This window comes from Pocillopora damicornis, chromosome 9 (genome assembly GCF_964200805.1).
Source record: "Pocillopora damicornis chromosome 9, jaPocDami1.2, whole genome shotgun sequence".
In the NCBI taxonomy this organism is placed as follows: Eukaryota; Metazoa; Cnidaria; class Anthozoa; order Scleractinia; family Pocilloporidae; genus Pocillopora; species Pocillopora damicornis.
This window is the reverse complement of record NC_142678.1, coordinates 248,356-268,985: the sequence shown is the minus strand read 5'-3', so window position 1 is coordinate 268,985 and position 20,630 is coordinate 248,356. Positions and strand designations below refer to the sequence as shown.

At 37.4% G+C, this 20,630-nt stretch overlaps 4 protein-coding genes and 1 long non-coding RNA gene across 6 annotated transcripts; 1 reads left to right on the top strand and 4 right to left on the bottom strand.

The window, feature by feature from the left end:
• Positions 1-3,639: 3,639 nt before the first annotated feature.
• On the bottom strand, positions 3,640-5,751 carry LOC149039522 (uncharacterized). The gene is made up of 2 exons (XR_016179621.1): positions 5,369-5,751; positions 3,640-5,143 (listed from the first exon to the last, which is right to left on the bottom strand). It is a non-coding gene; the product is annotated as an uncharacterized LOC149039522 (long non-coding RNA).
• Positions 5,752-6,200: 449 nt separating this feature from the next.
• LOC149039521 (uncharacterized) lies at positions 6,201-11,214 on the top strand. 2 transcript variants are annotated; one of them, XM_089181837.1, is made up of 11 exons: positions 6,201-7,466; positions 7,576-7,679; positions 7,881-7,990; positions 8,182-8,255; positions 8,356-8,468; positions 8,573-8,668; positions 8,776-8,868; positions 8,994-9,094; positions 9,314-9,466; positions 9,629-9,748; positions 9,841-11,214. In XM_089181837.1, exons 1-11 carry the CDS (start codon positions 6,652-6,654, stop codon positions 9,988-9,990), a joined length of 1,929 nt encoding a protein of 642 aa, XP_089037963.1. In that variant the 5' UTR covers positions 6,201-6,651; the 3' UTR covers positions 9,991-11,214. The 2 variants fall into 2 exon arrangements, with proteins under 2 accessions (XP_089037963.1, XP_089037964.1); XM_089181838.1 differs by lacking the exon at positions 8,573-8,668.
• On the bottom strand, positions 9,961-11,720 carry LOC149039520 (uncharacterized). The gene is made up of 3 exons (XM_089181841.1): positions 11,584-11,720; positions 11,221-11,449; positions 9,961-10,633 (listed from the first exon to the last, which is right to left on the bottom strand). The coding sequence occupies exons 1-3, from the start codon at positions 11,599-11,601 to the stop codon at positions 10,311-10,313; spliced, it is 570 nt and encodes a 189-aa protein (XP_089037967.1). The 5' UTR covers positions 11,602-11,720; the 3' UTR covers positions 9,961-10,310.
• A 327-nt stretch (positions 11,721-12,047) lies between these two features.
• On the bottom strand, positions 12,048-16,276 carry LOC149039519 (uncharacterized). The gene is made up of 4 exons (XM_089181840.1): positions 15,468-16,276; positions 14,941-15,023; positions 14,380-14,599; positions 12,048-13,771 (listed from the first exon to the last, which is right to left on the bottom strand). The coding sequence occupies exons 1-4, from the start codon at positions 16,090-16,092 to the stop codon at positions 13,659-13,661; spliced, it is 1,041 nt and encodes a 346-aa protein (XP_089037966.1). The 5' UTR covers positions 16,093-16,276; the 3' UTR covers positions 12,048-13,658.
• Positions 16,277-16,698: 422 nt separating this feature from the next.
• LOC149039518 (uncharacterized) lies at positions 16,699-20,354 on the bottom strand. The gene is made up of 6 exons (XM_089181839.1): positions 20,164-20,354; positions 19,783-19,956; positions 18,645-19,497; positions 18,118-18,200; positions 17,557-17,776; positions 16,699-16,948 (listed from the first exon to the last, which is right to left on the bottom strand). The coding sequence occupies exons 3-6, from the start codon at positions 19,267-19,269 to the stop codon at positions 16,836-16,838; spliced, it is 1,041 nt and encodes a 346-aa protein (XP_089037965.1). The 5' UTR covers positions 19,270-19,497; positions 19,783-19,956; positions 20,164-20,354; the 3' UTR covers positions 16,699-16,835.
• Between the last annotated feature and the right edge of the window lie 276 nt (positions 20,355-20,630).

The window sequence follows — 20,630 nt, the reverse complement described above, 5'->3', positions numbered from 1 at the left end:
ACTAAATTCGACTGAAAAACACGTTTGTTTTTTTTTGCAAAAATAAGCTTATTTCAGTTTTAAAAACGCTGCAAAAAATGTTCTCAGCAAAATAGTTTAAGAGTCTGTGGGAAAACACAAAAACCAAGCTTAAACCAAGTGTAAATTGATAAAAAGGCCCGAATTGCGCATTTTGGCAGTTATTTTGGCAAAAAATGGTATATTTTGATTTCAAGCAAACTTTCAAGTAGTTGTTAAAGTTTAGAGCCAAACACAATACCAAAAAAAATTGGATGTTTTCAGAAAAAATTGTGACCCTCAGCCTAATCATAATCCCACCCTACCCAAGCCCTAACTCTAGCTGCGAGCTATCCTAACCCTAACCCTAACCCCGGGTTAGGGTTAGGGCTCGGGTTAAGAACGGAACTTTTCACTCCAGTCAAAATGATGCAACTGGTTAACATGGTCCAACCAGCCAAAACAAGATAAAATGGTTTAAACGGTGAAAAGATTTTAATTACGTGACATGGTCCAATCGGAAGAAACGATCTCACTTAGTAAAATGGTGCGACTGGTTAACATGATCCAACTTGATAAAATGATGCCAATATCTAAAATGGACAAACTGGTTTAAATAATCCAACCAGTTGAAATGGTCTAACTGGATAATGCATGTGTAACCAGTGAAATTGGTTCAAATAATTCAGGTAAGGATGGTAACATTAGTTAAAAAGATCCAGCATATTACAGTGGTTCAACTGGTAAAAATAATCATCCAACTACTAAAAATTATTAAACCCCAATCAAAATTAATCCAACCGCTTCAAATAATCTAACTGGTCAAAATTCTTCAGGTGGTTATTTAAGTGAAAAAGGTGACAAAATCTTCTTAAAAATATTTTTGAAGAGGCTTACACCCTTACCCTAAACACTAACCCTACCCCCAAACCCTAACCCCAAACCTTCACCCTAGCCCTAACCTCAACCGCAGACCCTCTAACCCTAACACTAAGCCTAAACCCTAACCCTAACCCTAGCCCCACACCATAACCCTAAAACCTAACCCTAAACCCTAAACCCTAACCTATAGCCCTTAACCTAGACCTAACCCTAACCCTAACCCTAACCCCAACCTTCTCTATCTATCCTGTAAGTGTACCAGTCGGCCTATCGTTTGTTTTTCAGTAAACTTTCAAGTAGTTACTGAAATTTACAAACACAATACCAAAAACCCTGCAATTGAATGCTTGTAGAAAAATATTAACGCCAACCCTAAGCATAGCCTCATCCTAGCCTTAACCCTAATTCTAACACTAAACCCCGCTAACTCTAAGCATAATTTTACCCTAGCCCTAACCCTGATTGTAACACTAAACCCCTCTGACCCGAAGAAACCCAAACTCTAACCCTAACCAGGTAATGGGCTCCTGCCCTAACCCTATCCTCAACCCTGACTTAAACCCTTTACCATAGCTTAGGATTGGTTTGGGGTTTGGGTTAGGTTTAGGATAGCACAGAGTTAGAGTGAGCACAGGACGAAATAGCATGATTCCGTAATTCGGAAAAATGAAACTCTATGTTTCCACATCATTCACTTCTTCCTTGGACCTGTTATGTTTCCGTTATGATTCCTGAACGGAAATATGACGACACGTTTCCGTTGCATTTCTGTCAACGGAATATTATCATCGCCTGTTTCCGTTACGTTTCCTTGTACGGATTCAAACTTTTACCGTCAAGTAAAACATATATTTATAAAGTGCTGTACAGTTCTTACACCACGTTACCATGAAGACGTGATCGTTCGAGGACAACAAAGGCAAATTGACGTGCATTAGGTGTGTACGTTCGTAGGAATCATAAGAAGTCCTAGAAGCTTCGATGTTTTACACTGAGCTATGTGCATGTTAATTTTGGAACTGTTTCGAAACCTTACAAAATTGAATCTTTTAAACTTACTCTGTGCTTAGATTTTTAAGCAGCTGGATCATTTGAGCCAGTTTAGTCACTCAAACCAGCAATACAATACTAGGCTAACTGGATAGTTTTAGGGTTAGGGTTAGGATTTTCAAGTAGGCACACGCAGTTGTGTGGATATTGTGGTACATGGAGTTTAGTAGAGTGTAGATTTTAGCAGTATTTGCCAGTGTTGACATATTTATAAAATTATGGTTCCAAAGTGCGTGTCACTGTTGAGAACCCAAGAAAATCATGAGAAAGTCGCCGATGGATTAGCCATAAAAATAAGCCCAACTCTGAGTCAATGCCAAACCACAAGAAAGTTGTGAAACTCGCGCCAATGTAAAAAAAAAAAAAAAACAACTGAGGTTCGAAGTATGGGTCGCTAACATCCTATGAAAATCATGGGAAAGTCGAGGAGATTGGTCATGGTACCAACCAATGCCACTTTCCCATGAAAATCAAGAAACCTGTGGTAACTAGCCAACATATGCTAGAATGACAATCTTTAATAAAATTCATATCTAATAAGGATGTGTGAAATGGCCAATATCGCTCTTGGCCGAGATACTGGTTTGCCGTGTTTTGGCAGTTATTTTGGCGAATATGGTTAAAATCAAATCTGTGTAAAAACAGTAAAATCAACGAGTTATTGAGGTTCGTCAACATAGGGAGGGTCCTCTTAGTCTAGAGAAAAACTTCTGCCCACGGCTAAAGGCGTTAAATTAATAAATTGATATATCTGGGCGGCATATCAAACAGCAACACTAAACTTCTCCTTTCTCACAGCTTTTTCCCCTTTAACATCTTTGTTCGTTCCATTTTTTTTTAAAGTAAAAACTCGTTTTGGAGGCATAAAGGTCCCTAAAGCAACGTTTCAAGATTTTATGGCGATCTTGTGAAAAACATGTAGTTCCAGCTAGTTTAGAGGGTTTTGGCAGCTATTTACACAAAAAGTGGGTAAAATCAGCCCAATTTGTCGTGTTTCTGACGGTTTTTACGCGTTTTTCCCCAAATTTTACTGAGAACACTGCGTTTTAGCTGGAATAAGTGTTTTCACATGGATTGTATCCCTATTTTGTTAAAGACATCGTGCTTTTGAATGTAAAATAGGCTGATTTTTGCAAAAAAAAATGTGTTTTTCAGGTCAAATTGAGCGCTTTTGTCAACTTTTGCGTAAAATTTGGCAAAAACTCGTGCGTTCTGCCGGATTTTGGTGTTTTTAGATAGATTTCATTGCAATTTTACGAAATACATGTAGTTTCAGCTAGTTTGCAGCGTTTTGGGCTTGAGACCGGCAAGAGTGATGGTAGACACTCTTAGCAGAGATAATTGATAATTAAAATTTCACCTATAAAAATTTCACCTATAAAAAATTTCACCTATAAAGACAATAAATTAATTGAACACAAGAAAAAGGAAACTTGATAAAAAAATTAGAATAATGGCGGGGAGAAAAGAGGGCTGCACTAAAGATTATGTACTTGTGTTCTTGAAGCTGAAAATTAACAAGGTTCCTAACAATTTTTGAAAATCACACAAATCCCAAGCTATATCCAGGGTTTTCTCTTAATAAAATTAACTCTTAAATCAAATTGGGATTTTACCTTGGTCCTTTTTTTTTACTTTTTATGAACATTATTTATGTATAAATAATGCTCCCCTGACCCTCCCCCAAATTTCCAGAACAAATGGAAACTCTTAAGAATGATCAAGCTTTACCTTATTATTTAAAATTTTTACATCTTGAATTATCAAGTTATCACAGAGGATTTCTTGGTACTTTAACCTGTTTAACACCCTAAAAGAAGTGCACATATATACTACACACAATCAGCCCAGTCAAAATGTGCCACAGCTGACAATTTGGCTGCCTGCCACAATATAGCTGCCACTAACTTCACACTTTTCACACTTCCATTCAAGACAAGGTTCAGCCTCTGCTGCCTATTACTATCACCAGCTTGCCTTCCACTCAAAAACATTTTGACTGAGCTCATCCATACATACATACATAAGTGGGAGATTAGGTTACATGAGCGAACCTGCACTATTGAAAGAGATCAATGAATTACAATTCAAAGAAACATTGATAAATAAAATAAATCAATAGAAATGACAAAAATCAAACTAACAGCAGACAGTACTCTTTCAGCCTTCTGGACCTGAGCAGTGCAGTGATCTTCAACTAAGTGCTTAATTTGGACATAAAACCAGAACTTGGTATAGCTAAATATTATTATTTTTCTTTTAATATTCCCACTCCAGCTGATGTGTATTATTTGAATTACAAGTCTTATTAGCATGCAAAATCACCTATGGACAAGGCACACACTTTGGACATAAAACCAGAACTTGGTATAGCTAAATATTATTATTTTTCTTTTAATATTCCCACTCCAGCTGATGTGTATTATTTGAATTACAAGTCTTATTAGCATGCAAAATCACCTACAGACAAGGCACACACTTTGCACCAAAATAGCTTTGCATCAAGTACATTATCTAGTACATCATTACCATCTTCAGGTATTTCTAATTTACTTGTGAAAATCACACAAATCATAAGCTATATACAGCATACAATCAGCAGCAAATTATTAGAAGGGAATGCAGTAAATTTTAATAAGAATATTACTAAGTAGTTAAATAACAAATAGCCCAGTAAAATTGTGCCCGTTGCTGGGAATTTGGTTCTCAATAAAATTAGCTAAAATAGCCAATCTTGAGTTTTACTGCTCACTCAAAATGGGCTGGCAGCTTACAATTTGGCCGCCTACAATGAAGTACCTTCCGCTAACTTCACATTTTTCAGACTGCTTTTCAGGAAGAGGTTTGGCCAGCTTTTCTACTACTCAAAAACATTTTGACTGGGCTGTGCAAGTCTTACTAGCATATAAAAAGCACCTTCAGGTAGATTACAGCAAAGCAGACTTTGTACCAAATGCTCTGCATTAAGTACATCATTACCCTCTTCAAGTATTTCTAGTTTACTTGTGAAAATCCCACAAATCACAAGGTATATTACATTATACATTCCAGTTGACAAAGCAATCAAGGGTAATTTTTTCATAATGGATGCAATGATCTTCAGTATCAAGATTATTTGGTACCTAAATAGTAAAATGTTCGAGAGAAGAAATAATCATAAACATTTTTTCTTTCTCATCAGCGTCGACTTCCAAAAGTAATGGATAATGACCACCTAAAACAAAGAAGAAATAAATCAAATTTGTGATTTCACAGGGCTTCAATACGAAACAACTATACATATCTTTTATTTCCTACCACTTACAAGTGGCAGGAATGGCTGAAATGGCCTTCACGTGAACACAACAGAATCCTATGCGTGTGTAACCATGCAGAACTGTTTATTCGGTATCGAAATTACATCCCAAATGTCATGATATTTGACTGAAACTCAGCTTACCCATCTTTCGTTTAGACTTCGAAACTTGCTGCTTTTTACCACCGTTTCAATGTTTTCTTGTTGTTCAAAAGGTGGTAGGGCCATTGCAGACCGTGATTTTTTTTTTACTTGAGAACCAGATCACAACACCCAAGCCTTTTCACGCTAAATATTAAACTACTGAGATTTCCTTCGCCGCCGTAAGCCGCCATTTTATCTTTCCCTGAATACTAGTTCCCAAGCTTCGAGCCCGAAGGTCTCAGACATGCACTGAAATTATGATATTCGTTATTTCAGGGCCAATTTAGAAATAACGGTAATCGTTATTTTGGTGTTGAGATCATGCTGATCACAACTGAACGCACATTTACCCCTTTCCTCCGCCATCTTGAATGTTGTAAGACAGTGGAACCGAGTCCTTCTCTTTATTTAACACGTGTAAAGAGCATTGGTAAAGAGTGCCACGAAATTACTATATCAATAAATTTGGTGCCAATTTAGAAATAACGATAATCGTAATTTCGGTCTCGAGATCATGTTGGGTAGGACAAGCCCATTTTTCGTCCCATCCCTTATCCACCAGCTTGACATGCCCAGTCTCCCTCTCCTCCCTTATCCACTAGCTTGACATGTTCAGTCTCTCTCTCCTCCCTCAACCTTTCATCGTAGTCGAATACCGTTACGTATACCGTAATATACGCATATGTTTTATTGCTGTTTTCAGCAAGTTTGAACTATTAAGGAAATGCCACAAGGCTATCTTTGTGTTTTCATTTCAAAAGTTTGTTTCATGGACATTTTTGTTTAAAGGAGCCTTTGACTATATTTTGAGCCATTCAGAGCGTCTTCTTAAACACGAAGGCGTGCTATAAATAGCTTGGCTCCTCCCCTTTGTTTCAGCTCAAATGCAAAACTCATCCAATATGGCGACCAACGGTCCCACCATGAGTGAAACGGTCTGCATAAAAGACACACTTTAAGTGTTTTTTTGTGTCAATAAATCAGAAGATATTGCGTGTTGTTGACTCTAATTCCCATAATTGAGCTCATTTTGATATTAATTGGCATTAAGTTATCGTTCGGCCGCTCAAAGCGCGATCTGCGGTCGACGAGACACTCGCACAGTTGTCTTTTCAAAATTCGCGCCGTGTAACTTCGGCTTATGTCCCAAGCCCCTTATACACATTGGTTCTCCGAGCCTTCAGATTATTCTCATTGAAACTAGCGGATTCATGAAACATTCTATGCGCAATGCTCAGACTATTGTTATTTGTGACAATATTCTGTGACAAAACCTCTAAAGTATGGATGATTTCGCAAGTAAGTGCGATTTTGAGACAGAATTTCACAACTCTAGTTCAGTTTGGGGAAAAGTCTTGGCTGTCGCTGCCCGAAAGATATTTTTATTGGGAAATTTAATCGTTATGGCTGAGGGAAATAACCCATCTGTACCCAAGAAAAAGCGTCCAACGGATCGAGGTCCTCAGTTCTCGTTCAACATAGAAGTTCCTCGAACTCAGGAGAGCAGACTTCTCGGCATCAAAGACCGCATAAAGATGGCCAGAGGCTCGTTGAATCTCACAAAAGCGACCACAAGAACACAGAATGCAGATTTAATGGAAGCTCTTCTGTTAGCTTTTGAGGAGAAAATTGAGAGGAAACGACTGACATCGAGCGATCTGAGCTTATCATCAACGGGAAGTCCGAACCCCTCTCTTCTCTCTACACCATCCACAACTGCACGGTTTTCGATTCCTTCAGCTTTTTCTACTCCATCTTCGCGTATTTCTTTGCCTTTCAGTGATCCTTCTTCTCCAATTTCTCTTCCACAAGCAGAACGTACGCCACAAAGAATGCAAATCACTGCATCTTCAGCAGAGAACGACTCCATATATCTCTGCAGCGAAGAATCTCTGCGAACTCTGTTTTCTTTTTTCTGTAATACGCTATCGACATCATGTTGTTATTGTGGAAAACCCCTCGATTGCGAATCACTTGTCTTCAATCGACAGAGTCATGTCGTGTCAGTGACAATTTCATGCGTTGGTGGAGATTCTTTCAAGTGGCTCTCCTCCCCCATCATGGGAGGATCTCCTCCAAAGTACTATGTAAATTTGAGGTGAGCACTCTTTCATTTTTTGCTCTAAATTTACTGAAATTTATTATCTCGGTATTTTAGAGTTTTTGTTTTTTGTAACTGGTCACTTATCTGTCTCTCTTTTTCATAGATTGATTCATGGAGTATTGTCCTGTGACTTGACAGAGACACAATACACAAATTTCTGTCAAGCAGCCAACATCTGGTCAGAGGGAGAAAAGACCTTTGACACAGGTTAGCAATGCACATTCTCAGATGCTCTGAAAATCATGTAGTCTTTCTCCTTGCAAGGAGAAGGCAGTCAACAGCAGTTTGCAGGTTGTTAAATCATGAATGTTCTATCAAGATAGCTCAAACTGACTGAACTGTTCCTTCTTTGGTTTCTGCCCTACCAGATGCATTCTAAAATACTTCTATTTTTAATCACTTCAACAGTCTTGAAAAAGCTTGGTTACTTGACAGTCGTGAAGAGGGTTTCCATTGAGTCGATGTTGGCTGCTCAAGAACAAGTGAAGAGTAACCCTGCATATGCTGTGAATGGAGAGGTACAAGTAGTCATTTTAACTTCATTTTGTCTTTGGCCACATACTTATACACCTGCCATACTCGGAGTATATTATGTAGACTGGCACGTACAAAGATATAAAATCTTATATCAGATTGTAAACCTTGAAAATATCTGTGAGTAGAGAAATGTGACCATTTTTATGTTTTGATTTCTACCATTTTCCTGCAGTGTGTTATAACAGATGCAAGGCATGATTCCAGTCGATCAGCAGCACACACAACAGTGTCAGCCCTTTCTTTCTCGTAAGATGCTTTCTACTCGATTTCTTTGTATGATATGTTGAACCTCTATTATGTTCAACACCATTCCTAAAATCATTTCATTTGCACTGATTATCTTTAGGACCAAAAAGGTGTTAGCAGTTGTCAACTGGAGTAAGGCCAATGAAACTTCAGCAGTAAGCCGTGAGGTCCCTATGACAAAAGAGCTGTTGACTTATCTCTGTGAGACACAAGGTATGATAAGTTTGCATCCTCAATAATATCATATCACATATGTAGTACAAATATGGAGATCAGAAGTATATTTTATAATGCAACTAAAGTAATTCTTTTTTCAGGGTTCCATGTTGCAGAGGTGGCACATGACTTTGTATTACAGCTAAAAACATGGATCTTGTCAAAAAGAATGCTTAATTCCTTTGACTCTTGGCATGGTACTCAGTATACACTTGTATTTTTTGGCTCATTTTGTCTTGATGATTATGACTATTTCTTGAAAATTAGCCTTTTATTGGTATTAAAATTTTTTGTTTATTTTCAGGTGCAAAGTCTGTGACTAAAGCAATGAAGAAAGTTGCCTCAGGACCACAGAGGGATGAGGGCTCAAAGTGGTTTTTTGAATTGTCCGACAAAGGTAAGATATCTCTCTTATGAGAGTCATCGGAAGCTATATTCTCTCTACAATTATCTGCAGATGTCAAATTCCTTCTTGATATGAGATGAATACAATGGAATATAATAATTGTGAATATTTTACAGTGAAAAGTACAAGGACTCATGTGTACTTCTGCATGAAGAACAGTCCACCCACTGAAGAAGAATTTCAGGGTACACTGTTGAATGTAGTTGACCATTACCAGGTAATTTGAATGACTGTTTATTGAGAGAACATAGTATTTTGTTTTCATTTTTGTAAGTACCTTTTGTTGTGTTATTCTAGCAAGATATGACATGATCATTACCTCAAAGATTGCACATATTTCTTTAATAATGGCGAACAAGAGACATTGTATTTACTATAATTATTACTACTGATTTATTAATCTATTTTTCCATAACTTGGTGTATTTATTACTCAGGGTAATCATGTCAGATGCCATGCAGAGTCACGGTGCAAGCAGAATGGCTATGTGATGGGCAAAAGACTGTTAACTAAACCTGAAGCAGTAGCTGCCTACAGGAAAGCCATTATGAGCACTTCAATTTATAGGCATGCATCGGACTACATGCGGGTAAATAATTGACACATGCTGTATGTTTATGTTTCTTTGCATGAAGAAGTTTATCTCTTCTTCCAAATTAATGATGTTGAGGTAAGGGCCATAAATGAGTTGAACAAAATAATTCATTTTCCAGTTAAAGAAAAATCACCCATAATTTGTTGCCTTCTTTAGTGCAGGGAAACATATTGGATTGAGTCTCTCCATTCAGTGATGCTCATTTATGCTGCAAAGCGGATTCATTATGGGGATGACTCATACAACATGCGCATGGAGTTAGCCATTCTTGATTGGGTAAGAAACTTATGTTGTTAATTCGTCAAAATAACTTTGGCACTTTTTGGATTCACTGCTTTCTCATGCTTATTGACTCATTTGTCTTACAGAATGAAAATGTGAATCGAGAAGCATCGTCTCTACAGATGTACCAGCATGCCAGGCATCCAAATCGCTTGTCAGAGACCAGGGTGCTTATTTCAAAGACATTTCATTTCAGAGAAACTATCTGGTCTACCTTTTTTAATATAAACAAATGATGTCTCATCTGTTTTCCATTGCACCACAGTTTCTGTGATAATTACAACTAGGAGCCCAAATGTCCTGTAAAATATGTGAGGTCATGAGGGAGGACCAATTCTACCAACTGCTGGTACTAAGTGATGAAAACATGAGTATGAGGTTTGACACTAGGTATTTTCCAAGTAGACTCATTATCTGTTACTTTTCTCTGCACTGTATATCTTTTCCTAACTTATAGGAAAGTCACTATAATTTGCTGTGTGGACATTATAAAATGGACCATAAACAATTTGGTACTTGGGCTCTCTTTGACGTGGGCATTTGAATGAGAATTTTATTATTCCCTTTTATGCCCCATATAGGGAATACCAGGAGGGTTAGGAAACCTTGACCTCACATCTTTTATAACACAATTGGGCATCCTTTCCCGCACAGCATTAACGTGGTCCCCCAGTTCGACTTTTCTAGCCTGATAAATAGGGTCTTTCCAGAGCCCACATTTGTTCAATGCTCTCCAGTACGTCTTGTAATCTTTTCTTCGTCGCACGTGATTTTGAATATGTGCTTCGCGATAGCCAAGGTATTCGCGACTGTCGGTCGTTACACATGGCGTTTGCCGACAGTAAATACACATTTCGAACTCGTCCCCTCTTGCATCAGCTATTGTGGAGACAAAGTAAAACAACTATTAGAGCGAAAGCGTAACTGAACAGTCATGAAGTCTGATATGATCGTACAACTGGTCTTCCCGCCTACATTTTATTTTGGACAATTTTTATGTACATTTTTCATGTTTCATTGACAAGTTTGCCCAAGGTGTAGTATAAAATATTGCAATAAATACAACCTGTAGTTCTAAAGAAATAACTCCTTTCAAAACATTCTTAGGCAGGGCAAAACGTTTTGTAGGTGTCACGCAAGGCTGCATTTCGGAAAATGAAGGCATCAAAAGGAAGCAGTCTAAGACATGAACTGTCGCATCATACGAAAAAATCTGTGGTTTGCAAGTATATTCTAACTAGTATTTCCTAGTTTGTAAAAACTCTGCAATTAGTTACTTCTGAGAAATTATAGTGTTACGCGAGTGTTTCAATCTTGGTGATACATTATCACAGTGATTGTTAGTGTCGAACTGTAATCCTAAGTTACCTTTCTAATGTATTGTTCCAAAGGTCAAGAATCATCCAGTATTGTTGTAATCATATTATACTTAGATTAAAAAAAAGAAAAAGAAAAAGAAATCGTACCATTTGTGGAGGAAGCCCGTACAGATGATTCGTTTGGCGACATCGACGCCTGGACATGTTGAAGTGAATCGGTGGTCGGCGACGGTTCACTCGCGCGCTCCAGAACTTCGCCTGCAACAGTCGCTCTGCTTTTATTTTTCTTCCGCTGGGTTGACAGCACTTCCCCTTCGCATTGTTGAAGAAATGCCTTGAACATTTCTTCATCTTTTCTTTTTATTCTTACAGTTATCTACATCCAGTATTTGGAAACAGACATGAAATTACGCAATGGTAATTTTGAGCGATGGCGAAGCGAATCATTTCGAATTTCAAATTTACCGCCAAAAACGAAGACGGTTTCGTTCGGAGGAAGGTAATACAAACCTCAACAAATTCTTCCATTTTGATGAAAACGTAGAAATTTAACGAGAAATGCGCCTCTGGTCAGTGCCTTGCATTGACTGCAGCTCAAGCTGTTTTGAAGTTCTGTATGCCACGACGGTTGATTGACAAATGATCCAGAGGTACCTAAGGCACCTCTCCTTTTATAGCGCGCCTTCGTGTTTAAACAGAAGGAAACCTCAAATTAAATGGGACTTTGGATAAGGACAAAAAAAATTTATATGAATTCCCAATGACAAAAAGACAAATTTAGCCTAAAAGTTTGTTAAATGGACACAAAGTGTGATGTAACTGCGTCTCTGATATACCGTATCTCTGGGATTGAGGTTATGGCATCCTTTGCCCAATTTCCTTATTTAGCTGCAACTTGAGCAACTTTACCTTGCCATCGTTACTGAAGTTTTAGGCACACCAATATTTTCTGTTGAAACCAAAGAGACACAACCTTCCCAAGTTGTAAATTCCACTTTATTACATAGATGATAGTATTTAAGAGTCTCCTAAATCAATTTTACTCTTTAGTCAAACTCAAAGTGTCAAAAAGAAAGCATGGTCCTACAAAGTTAACATAAACAACATAGCTTATCAGCGCTGAGCAAATGGGTTGAGTGGATTGGCAGATGGAATGTTCCTCAGAGGAGGTGGGGCTAAACCTGGTGGCACACCTGGCTGATTGACACTTCTCTTCTGCTGTTGCTGTTGAATTTGAATGGGAGTCAACCGGAAATGAAACTGAAGGAAAAACTGTAAGAAACGAGAACAGATAGTTAACTTTAATGTTAAACCATACAGGAAACCCTAAAATGAAAACCCCCCTTACCAAACCTGGTGATATGGGCCATATAAGGTCCAAGTATGGAAATGGTATGGCATAAACTATGGCCCATATATGGGTAGTATATGGCTTTAGTATGGGCTATTGATTCCATATCAAAACCATATATGCCACTGTCTTCATTCAGTTTTGATTCTATTGTATTTAACTATGGGATTGCTACGTATTTGGCACAGTTCCATAGATTTCCCATAGTATCTGGTATGGGAATGATATGGATCAGCCCCATACCAATACCATATGATCCCTGACCCTTTTGTATGGGAATGCTATGTATTTGGCACAGTTCCATATAATTCCCATATCATCCATGCATACTAGCATCTGATATGGGAATGTTACATATGTTTTGTGAAGTCTCATACAATTCCCATATCATTCATTGATACTGCAGCATCTGATATGGGAATGCTACGAATTTCTAAAAGTTCCATACAATTCCCATATGATCTAGTAATGATCGAGTTCATGCTTTTCTGATTACAGTCCCATAGCAAAACCATATGATCAGTGCATCTCCCCAAAAACTATGGAGATTTTATGGCACAGATTTTTCCTTAAGGACGTACCCAGTGGTGCCTGCATGCTTATGGAATGTGGGGAGGAAATGTAATGCTCATGCAGTCCTGAGATCAAAATGTACCAGTAGTATATCTCAAAATTATTTGTGTTTAAGGTTTTCTTCAAAACAGAGCTTACTCACTGATACCTAAAACCTCTTACTATTTTCAAAAGTAACTTATTTGTGGTTACCTTGAACTCCAACTATTCTAACAATTTTTCCTCAAAGTATTTGAGATATCAGGAGCCTTCAGAACATGGAAACAGGAACCACACTTTTGCATTCTTTGCATATATTTAATACATTAGACAATCAAAAAAATACTTAATATGCTCTCCACACAAATTCTATACCCTGTCCTCAATGGATATTACATACTTAACAAACTGTCAACAAAACTAGCAACTATGAAGAAAAATGTTTGGGTTGTGTCTCTTGTAAAACATCGAAGAATTGCAAAATATAATTATATAATTAATACAATAATTAAATACAACATAAGGCATGTCACACTGTAACAGTAGTTATTACTGCAGCAAAATTGCATTGTCCTGAACTGAAAATCACTTCAAAAACTACATGGTCTAATTGTGTGGGAACCTAAATATAGCAAGACAATGAAATCACATCAACTGCGTCCTTTTACTCAAATCACAGCCGTTACTCTTGTCTGGTTCTTGGTGGCCGCCTTGCTTCTACACATTTCATGTTGATTTTTTGGACAATCTGGCTTGGTGTGGGGACATCTTTATTGAACTTGGAGCAAACCTTGCCTGAAGGAAGATTACAAAAATTACATCTGTTTAAAGTTTGCTTTGAATTAGAAATTGGCAGAGTGAAGCATGTTCTTAAACCTGTAACTTACTTATGCATTATCAGTAAATTAAGATGCCTGGGTCCACATTTGTATTGTGTTTTCATTTAAAAACTTGGATTTTTGATGCATTAAGAAAGAAAAGAAAGAGACTATAAAGCCAAAAGGTGAAAGGTAGGAGCCAAACTTGTGAAATATTGAGTGCTACAGCAAAAAAAGTTCCTAGTCTAGAGCCATTTCTTGAGCTCCCCATTCGACTGGATTCACGATAGGCAATGGCCTTACACTGATTGAAACAAATAATAAGAAATCTATACTTTCATCAAAAGTTTTAAAAAGTGAAGTTTTTATTGTGGATCTGTGAGTATAGCAGCTTTTGAAAAAACATTTACTTGTGTGGATGGGTCAAAATGTATTAACTCCACTAAAAATACTCTTCTGTCAGTTCAACATACAGATACCAGTTGTAAAAACCTTTTAAAAAAGTAAAACTTTAACCTTAAATCAACTGCATGACTCTACCTTTTCATAAAAAGGCATACTGTATCTACATTTAGTTAAACCTACCAATAAGAGCTTGGATGATAAGGGGATTTAATGGCTGATGGCTACTTCCATTCTTGCTCTTTTTTTCATTCCCCATTGCAGAAGAGGCAGCAAGTATTTCTTTGTTAAAAAATATATCTATGGCAGCATTGATGTAGCCCGCCCAATGCTTAAATGCGGAGCAATATGCCCGCTGGTGGGAGTACCAGTATACCCCTGATCCCTCCATTACTTCAACCATCTGTAAATAAAAAACAACAACAGTTGTACAGTTAATTTGTAACACTGCAGTCCTAAGTGAAGCTCTAACAGGTACTTAGGCTAGTTTGGTTGGACTGAAGAGAAATACTTTCCCTTGGTCTGTATGCAACAATCTAGAGAAAACATATTTTTTAGTCCTCTCCAGCCACTCCTTTCAGTCCTTATTATATGAAGTTGTTATTCTAATCAACCAGTGGTCAAAGAAATGACTAAGAAAGCTTGACTGAGATGTGTGGTAGCAGTCAGATGTAAAGTGAGCAATCCAGATTGTGCAATTTAATTTATCTTGATGGCATGCAGAACAGACAAATAATGAATTACCTTATACTCGACAGCCAATGCTGCGTCCAGAATGCCAGCCACTGGTCTGTTTTTTACCACCTCCTCGACTGTCTTTGCCTTTACTGCAAGACAACATAAAAAATTTAAGTTGTCAAACTTCTTGTTACGACACATTTTTTTAACAATATTTAAATTGTGCTTACCTACTTCAAATACTTAAAACCATTGGAGGATATTAAATACATTAAGTCAAACTTGATTTAAACATTGAATTCAAGAAACTACCATCAGATATTTTCTTAATGTAACAGTAGGCTCAAATAAAAGCTGGTCTGCTAGGTAAAATTTTAGTGAACAGCCCTGGCATTTATTTGTGTTAACTTTGATTATGACTTTTATTTGTAGTTCTGTGTGTATTTGATCTGATCTTATGTGACTGATAGAACCTATAAAAGAAATGTGTGCAGTACAACAATATAATTATTGCTAAATTACTCTGATGTTAACCAGAGACAAAATTAATGACTTTTAGATAGGAAGTCATTACATAATTTAAAAAGACTTACGTGCAATGTTAAGCCTCTCGTATAGTTTTTCTAGTCGCTTTCTCAAAGCTTCATTTTCCAGTTTCTGTTGCTTGCAACAGCTGGCACTAGAGCCAAAGTCTGTTGCATCACACTCCTCATCACTTTCATTTTCACTGCTGTCAGTCATAAGCAAAGTACTCTGGAAATGCAAGCCCCTTCTTGGTTCAGAGGTGTTCTTTGATGAAGTATTTTTCCTTGCTGGAGTTTCATTTGTTTGGCGAGTTGTACATGGTGTTGGATGCATGGACTGAGTGTGTCTTCTAGGAGTTTCATCTGTGTGGTGAGCTGGTGTTGTTGGACGATTTGACCGGGCACATGTATTTATTCTTGCTGGAGTTTTAACTGCTTTTGGAGCTGGTGTTGTGGGGTCAGCCGATGGCTGATGGTTTGCTTGGTGATCCGCATGTGGTGATGGAGGCAAGGCTTGGTGGGATGGTGAAGTCAGATGTGTTGAAGGTCTGTTTGCTCGGTGAAGTGGTTCAGGTCTGAAGGAAGTGTTTAAAGGGGAAACAATTGTAAGTTCTGAGTTGGTGGAGGACCATCTCTTTGTTGCCTGGGCTTTCCTTGCCTCTAGTAGAAAATTTTTGCCTTGTTTGTTCCTCATCTTTTTTCTGTTTCTTTTCTTCCTTTTCTTTTTCCTTTTGTTGCATCTCTCTACCACTCTGTGATTGAACTTTTGTCTTTTTCTTCTTTTTCTGTTGATCTGCAAAGTCCTTAGGATTCTTTCTCTTTTGTTGGACTTTTGGATCTTGAGTGGTTTTTGTTGTTTAGTAGTCAATCTCAAAATTATTTGTGTTTAAGGTTTTCTTCAAAATAGAGCTTACTCACTGATACCTAAAACCTCTTACTATTTTCAAAAGTAACTTATTTGTGGTTACCTTGAACTCCAACTATTCTAACAATTTTTCCTCAAAGTATTTGAGATATCAGGAGCCTTCAGAACATGGAAACAGGAACCACACTTTTGCATTCTTTGCATATATTTAATACATTAGACAATCAAAAAAATACTTAATATACTCTCCACACAAATTCTATACCCTGTCCTCAATGGATATTACATACTTAACAAACTGTCAACAAAACTAGCAACTATGAAGAAAAATGTTTGGGTTGTGTCTCTTGTAAAACATCGAAGAATTGCAAAATATAATTATATAATTAATATAATAATTAAATACAACATAAGGCATGTCACACTGTAACAGTAGTTATTACTGCAGCAAAATTGCATTGTCCTGAACTGAAAATCACTTCAAAAACTACATGGTCTAATTGTGTGGGAACCTAAATATAGCAAGACAATGAAATCACATCAACTGCGTCCTTTTACTCAAATCACAGCCGTTACTCTTGTCTGGTTCTTGGTGGCCGCCTTGCTTCTACACATTTCATGTTGACTTTTTGGACAATCTGGCTTGGTGTGGGGACATCTTTATTGAACTTGGAGCAAACCTTGCCTGAAGGAAGATTACAAAAATTACATCTGCTTAAAGTTTGCTTTGAATTAGAAATTGGCAGAGTGAAGCATGTTCTTAAACCTGTAACTTACTTATGCATTATCAGTAAATTAAGATGCCTGGGTCCACATTTGTATTGTGTTTTCATTTAAAAACTTGGATTTTTGATGCATTAAGAAAGAAAAGAAAGAGACTATAAAGCCAAAAGGTGAAAGGTAGGAGCCAAACTTGTGAAATATTGAGTGCTACAGCAAAAAAGGTTCCTAGTCTAGAGCCATTTCTTGAGCTCCCCATTCGACTGGATTCACGATAGGCAATGGCCTTACACTGATTGAAACAAATAATAAGAAATCTATACTTTCATCAAAAGTTTTAAAAAGTGAAGTTTTTATTGTGGATCTGTGAGTATAGCAGCTTTTGAAAAAACATTTACTTGTGTGGATGGGTCAAAATGTATTAACTCCACTAAAAATACTCTTCTGTCAGTTCAACATACAGATACCAGTTGTAAAAACCTTTTAAAAAAGTAAAACTTTAACCTTAAATCAACTGCATGACTCTACCTTTTCATAAAAAGGCATAGTGTATCTACATTTAGTTAAACCTACCAATAAGAGCTTGGATGATAAGGGGATTTAATGGCTGATGGCTACTTCCATTCTTGCTCTTTTTTTCATTCCCCATTGCAGAAGAGGCAGCAAGTATTTCTTTGTTAAAAAATATATCTATGGCAGCATTGATGTAGCCCGCCCAATGCTTAAATGCGGAGCAATATGCCCGCTGGTGGGAGTACCAGTATACCCCTGATCCCTCCATTACTTCAACCATCTGTAAATAAAAAACAACAACAGTTGTACAGTTAATTTGTAACACTGCAGTCCTAAGTGAAGCTCTAACAGGTACTTAGGCTAGTTTGGTTGGACTGAAGAGAAATACTTTCCCTTGGTCTGTATGCAACAATCTAGAGAAAACATATTTTTTAGTCCTCTCCAGCCACTCCTTTCAGTCCTTATTATATGAAGTTGTTATTCTAATCAACCAGTGGTCAAAGAAATGACTAAGAAAGCTTGACTGAGATGTGTGGTAGCAGTCAGATGTAAAGTGAGCAATCCAGATTGTGCAATTTAATTTATCTTGATGGCATGCAGAACAGACAAATAATGAATTACCTTATACTCGACAGCCAATGCTGCGTCCAGAATGCCAGCCACTGGTCTGTTTTTTACCACCTCCTCGACTGTCTTTGCCTTTACTGCAAGACAACATAAAAAATTTAAGTTGTCAAACTTCTTGTTACGACACATTTTTTTAACAATATTTAAATTGTGCTTACCTACTTCAAACACTTAAAACCATTGGAGGATATTAAATACATTAAGTCAAACTTGATTTAAACATTGAATTCAAGAAACTACCATCAGATATTTTCTTAATGTAACAGTAGGCTCAAATAAAAGCTGGTCTGCTAGGTAAAATTTTAGTGAACAGCCCTGGCATTTATTTGTGTTAACTTTGATTATGACTTTTATTTGTAGTTCTGTGTGTATTTGATCTGATCTTATGTGACTGATAGAACCTATAAAAGAAATGTGTGCAGTACAACAATATAATTATTGCTAAATTACTCTGATGTTAACCAGAGACAAAATTAATGACTTTTAGATAGGAAGTCATTACATAATTTAAAAAGACTTACGTGCAATGTTAAGCCTCTCGTATAGTTTTTCTAGTCGCTTTCTCAAAGCTTCATTTTCCAGTTTCTGTTGCTTGCAACAGCTGGCACTAGAGCCAAAGTCTGTTGCATCACACTCCTCATCACTTTCATTTTCACTGCTGTCAGTCATAAGCAAAGTACTCTGGAAATGCAAGCCCCTTCTTGGTTCAGAGGTGTTCTTTGATGAAGTATTTTTCCTTGCTGGAGTTTCATTTGTTTGGCGAGTTGTACATGGTGTTGGATGCATGGACTGAGTGTGTCTTCTAGGAGTTTCATCTGTGTGGTGAGCTGGTGTTGTTGGACGATTTGACCGGGCACATGTATTTATTCTTGCTGGAGTTTTAACTGCTTTTGGAGCTGGTGTTGTGGGGTCAGCCGATGGCTGATGGTTTGCTTGGTGATCCGCATGTGGTGATGGAGGCAAGGCTTGGTGGGATGGTGAAGTCAGATGTGTTGAAGGTCTGTTTGCTCGGTGAAGTGGTTCAGGTCTGAAGGAAGTGTTTAAAGGGGAAACAATTGTAAGTTCTGAGTTGGTGGAGGACCATCTCTTTGTTGCCTGGGCTTTCCTTGCCTCTAGTAGAAAATTTTTGCCTTGTTTGTTCCTCATCTTTTTTCTGTTTCTTTTCTTCCTTTTCTTTTTCCTTTTGTTGCATCTCTCTACCACTCTGTGATTGAACTTTTGTCTTTTTCTTCTTTTTCTGTTGATCTGCAAAGTCCTTAGGATTCTTTCTCTTTTGTTGGACTTTTGGATCTTGAGTGGTTTTTGTTGTTTTCTCTTTGTTCTTTTTAGCCTTCTCTAGTTGCAGTCTTTCCCTCATGAGCTCATTCTTGTCAGCTGTGAAGAGATTTTGGAGACAGTGATTTTTTTTATAAAACTAACATGTAATACATAATACTACTTTCCTCACTTTCATATGATTTTTACATGTTGATTGTTACAAAGACACACTTGACTTTTGCTTGCTAGCACTGTATTTAATCTATTTATTTGATAACACTTGTAGATGACTGAAACCTGCGGCTCCTTTAATATTAAAAGAATGAAATAGAGATGGCCCTCTTTGGAAAGCAAAGTATTGACTTCTGGTCGCACTTATAAGCGCAGTAAAATGGAACTTACCTCCTTTCTGTAGCACCTTGGCATCATAAAACTGGCCATTTGGAAGCCAAAGGGCGCTTACAATATCACCAGCTTGAATTTCCTCTTCTTCATCGGGAAAGATGTGCCGAATTTCGTCTCCACCTAACACCCTTAAGTTGCCATCATCCTCGTAGTCTACAAGGTACCAAGTCTCTATGAAATAGATGTTTACATGTAATAAGTTTCGATTGAGTTCTTACTATGTAAACTAAAAAAGGTTTTTTGAAAAAATGCAAGCTTATTGATTACTCATCGTCTTTATTTTAGACGAATAATAAAGCCCAAGTGCACGAGGCCAACCTACAACAATACTGCATGCATGTATACTTTCGTATCCACAACTTTCTCACTTCAACTTACCTTCTCTTAAACGTGCTGGAACGCTTCTTTTTCTTGAATTTCGTTCGGCCATTGTTAGTTGTCCTTTGGAACTATTACTTAAAGCACAAAAGGTGAAAACTACAACAAAAATTCTGATCGAAGAGCAAGCTTACTCGTTCACGTTGGAATGTAAAATCAAAAAGTGCGCTTTTGCATGACGCGTTCGTCGCTAGATTGTTATTGGCTGCAAAAGCCCACGTGATCCGGTAGAAAATCGAGGACGCATGCGCTTTAGGTTCTCTTTAGACAGGATCCTGGGAATTTCCTTATTTAGCTGCAACTTGAGCAACTTTACCTTGCCATCGTTACTGAAGTTTTAGGCACACCAATATTTTCTGTTGAAACCAAAGAGACACAACCTTCCCAAGTTGTAAATTCCACTTCATTACATAGATGATAGTATTTAAGAGTCTCCTAAATCAATTTTACTCTTTAGTCAAACTCAA